The sequence below is a fragment of the Trypanosoma conorhini genome, assembly GCF_003719485.1.
Source record: "Trypanosoma conorhini strain 025E chromosome Unknown Tco_14.4_contig_01022, whole genome shotgun sequence".
NCBI classification, from domain to species: domain Eukaryota; phylum Euglenozoa; class Kinetoplastea; order Trypanosomatida; family Trypanosomatidae; genus Trypanosoma; species Trypanosoma conorhini.
Window position 1 is genome coordinate 1,994 of NW_021705115.1, and position 2,469 is coordinate 4,462.

At 61.6% G+C, this 2,469-nt stretch overlaps 2 protein-coding genes across 2 annotated transcripts in view, besides 4 other annotated features; both read left to right on the plus strand.

Annotated features, from left to right (window-relative positions):
* The window catches only part of Tco025E_09217 (trans-sialidase), a gene marked incomplete at both ends in the record, with an annotated part of 2,018 nt that extends 1,993 nt beyond the window's left edge, over positions 1-25 (plus strand). The window contains one exon of the mRNA XM_029376041.1: positions 1-25. This exon is cut by the window's left edge and continues 1,993 nt beyond it. Within this exon, the coding sequence (XP_029223845.1) occupies positions 1-25 (25 nt within the window).
* Tco025E_09218 (trans-sialidase) lies at positions 25-1,074 on the plus strand (the record flags this gene model as incomplete). Its single annotated transcript, XM_029376042.1, has 1 exon — positions 25-1,074. One exon carries the CDS (start codon positions 25-27, stop codon positions 1,072-1,074), a length of 1,050 nt encoding a protein of 349 aa, XP_029223846.1.
* A 22-nt stretch (positions 1,075-1,096) lies between these two features.
* Positions 1,097-1,146: a sequence feature (GA-rich).
* Positions 1,147-1,782: 636 nt separating this feature from the next.
* Positions 1,783-1,803: a microsatellite.
* Positions 1,804-2,024: 221 nt separating this feature from the next.
* Positions 2,025-2,059: a microsatellite.
* A 170-nt stretch (positions 2,060-2,229) lies between these two features.
* Positions 2,230-2,251: a microsatellite.
* Positions 2,252-2,469: the final 218 nt, after the last annotated feature.

Below are 2,469 nucleotides of genomic sequence, written 5' to 3' on the forward strand. Positions count from 1 at the left end.
GGATTCACGCTTGTGGCGACGGTGATGCTCCACGCGGTGCCGGAGGCGGAGGAAGGCAGCTCTCTGCCACTGCTGGGCGTGAGGATGAATGACACAGAGGGCACCGTGCTCCTGGGCGTGTCGTGCACGCAGGACAAGAAGTGGAAAGTGACGGTCGGCGGTAAGAGCCGGAGTTTGACAGATGTTGATGATGTTACGTGGAAAGCAGACACAGCCTACCAAGTGATCTTGCAGATGAATACTGACGATGAGTTGTCTGTGTACGTCGACGGGGACGAGATATACGCGAGCGACGAAGATGATGAAGAGGAAGATGGCGATGGTGGCATCGCCTCTGAGGTGGCTGAACTCTTCAAGCCGCACAGGATCTCGCACATTTACGTTGGCGGGGACGGGGCGGAGGGCACGAAGACCAGCCACCACGTGACGGTCTCCAGCGTCCTGCTGTACAACCGCGCACTGGGTGGAGATGAGATCACACAGCTCGCAGGGAGCAAAGTGGCTCTTGGAGGACCAGCTGCCGGGAACGCAGGCGGCGAGCTGCAGGCGGCCCCTTCAGTGTCCACCTCTGGGGGCGGGGAGCCTGTACCCGAAGTAGAGCCTGAGGACGCCCACGGTGAGCAGCGAACGGAGGACGGCGGGGGCACGGAGGGCCTGCAGGGAAAAAAGGACGATGCTGCTAATGAGGCACCGGTGCGTGAGGAGCGTTCGCCGGCGGTGTTGGGGAGTGGCGGTGCAAATGCCTCTCCTCAGCAGCCGGTAAATGGGCCGCCGCCTGTCGCCGGGGCCCCGAAAGTTGAGGGCGAACAGTCGCAAAAAGGGGAAACGGGGCCTGCTGGGGCCCCAGCGCCGCGGGAGGACGTCGTGGAAGCGCCGGGCCTTGGAGTTGCGCCGCCGAGCAGCGACGTGAAGGTCGCTCCTGCGCCATCCGCCGGGGCCTCCCACCTCATCCCCCCCAGAGAACCAGCACCGCGAAGAAGGAGAGGAAGAGGAAGAGGAAGAGGAAGAGGAAGTGCCGTCTCAGTTATCGCAGGAGGCGGGCAAAGAGGCAGGCGAGGCGTCAACACCTTCTAACAGCACTCACAACTCCGACGCAGAGGAAGCAGAAGAGGCGGAGGATGAAAAAGAAGAGGAGGAGGAGGAGGAAGCGACAGAAGGCAGTGGCGGTGCATTGGCGTCCCCACCGTTGACAGCGCCGGCTGCGGCCAGTGCTTCCCGCCCAGGCGCAACTGAGCAGGCCGTCGGTGCGCAAACTTCTGAGCGGCAACGATGGCCCTCGCCTCCCGCAGACGGTGCGGCCACGGCGGGACAGGTGGGTGACGGCCAGGCGCTGCAGGGCGCTCCGTCGCACGCGCCAGAGGCCGTTGGCGGCGTGCCGTCTGCTTCCGCCACGCCCACCAGCGAGACGCCAAACGCTGCCGCCAAGGAAAATGACGCAGACCCCCAAACTGCGGCGGACGCGGACGGCGTCTACGAGGCGCCCAGCAACGCCGCCACGGCCCCCACGGCTCAGGCAGCTGGGCGGCCAGGCAGCCCGCCAACACGCGACGCGGCGCCGCACTTAAGCAACAACTCCATCACCTTCCAGAACACCACAGGGCCGTTCCCGATGAACACAGGCAGCGACGGCGCTGTGCGTGGGTGCGTGTCTCGGCTATTGCTGCTGACTCTTCTGGCGCTTTGTGGCGTCGCGGCAGGCTTCTGAGCGAAGGAGTGTGGAATTGTGATTCCGCATGGGGAGAGTTGTGCGCTGCGACCCATGCGGGCCTCTTCATTTAAGTGTTCTTTTTTCTTTCTTTCTTTTGCTTGTCCCTGTGGATCAATTCTTCACTCTCCCTCCTGTGCTCTGAGGGATTTTTTTCTTCTCCTTCTCTTTTTACTTGCTTCGCCACTCCATGCACGTTCCAGTGGGCGGCGCGCCCTTTTCCCCCTCCTGTTTGCTGCCGCCGCACACACACACGCGTTGCCGGCCTCGTTGCTGTGCGCTGCACGGACCGCCCAAATGAGGCACGAGGCCCGGCTACCGTGAGGTGAGTGTGTGCGTGTGGTTGCGTGTGCGACCGGGGCAGTTGTTTCTTTTTATTCCTGCAGGTAATAAACTACACACACACTCCCTCACGGTCCTCTTGGGCTGCTGGACACGTGAAAGTGAAGGAACACCACCTGCCGAAGTGATTACTTTTTATTTTAATTTTACTTTTGGGGTCCTGCGTGGATTATTCATTTCCATTCTTCGTCTTCTTTTCTTCTTTTGCTGCCCGGGCGATTCCCGCCGCTGCCGTGCGGGGCCGCGCCGTTCTGAAATCCCACTTCTGCCGATGTGCCGACGCGCTTCTGCGTTGCCTTCCTCTCTTTTTTTCCACTTCTCCTCCCGCACACACGCAGAAGGAAAGAGCCCAAACTCTGCCCGTTGCCACTGTGCGCTTTGAAGGCTCCGAGCTCTCACACCGCAGAAACACACGTAACCGT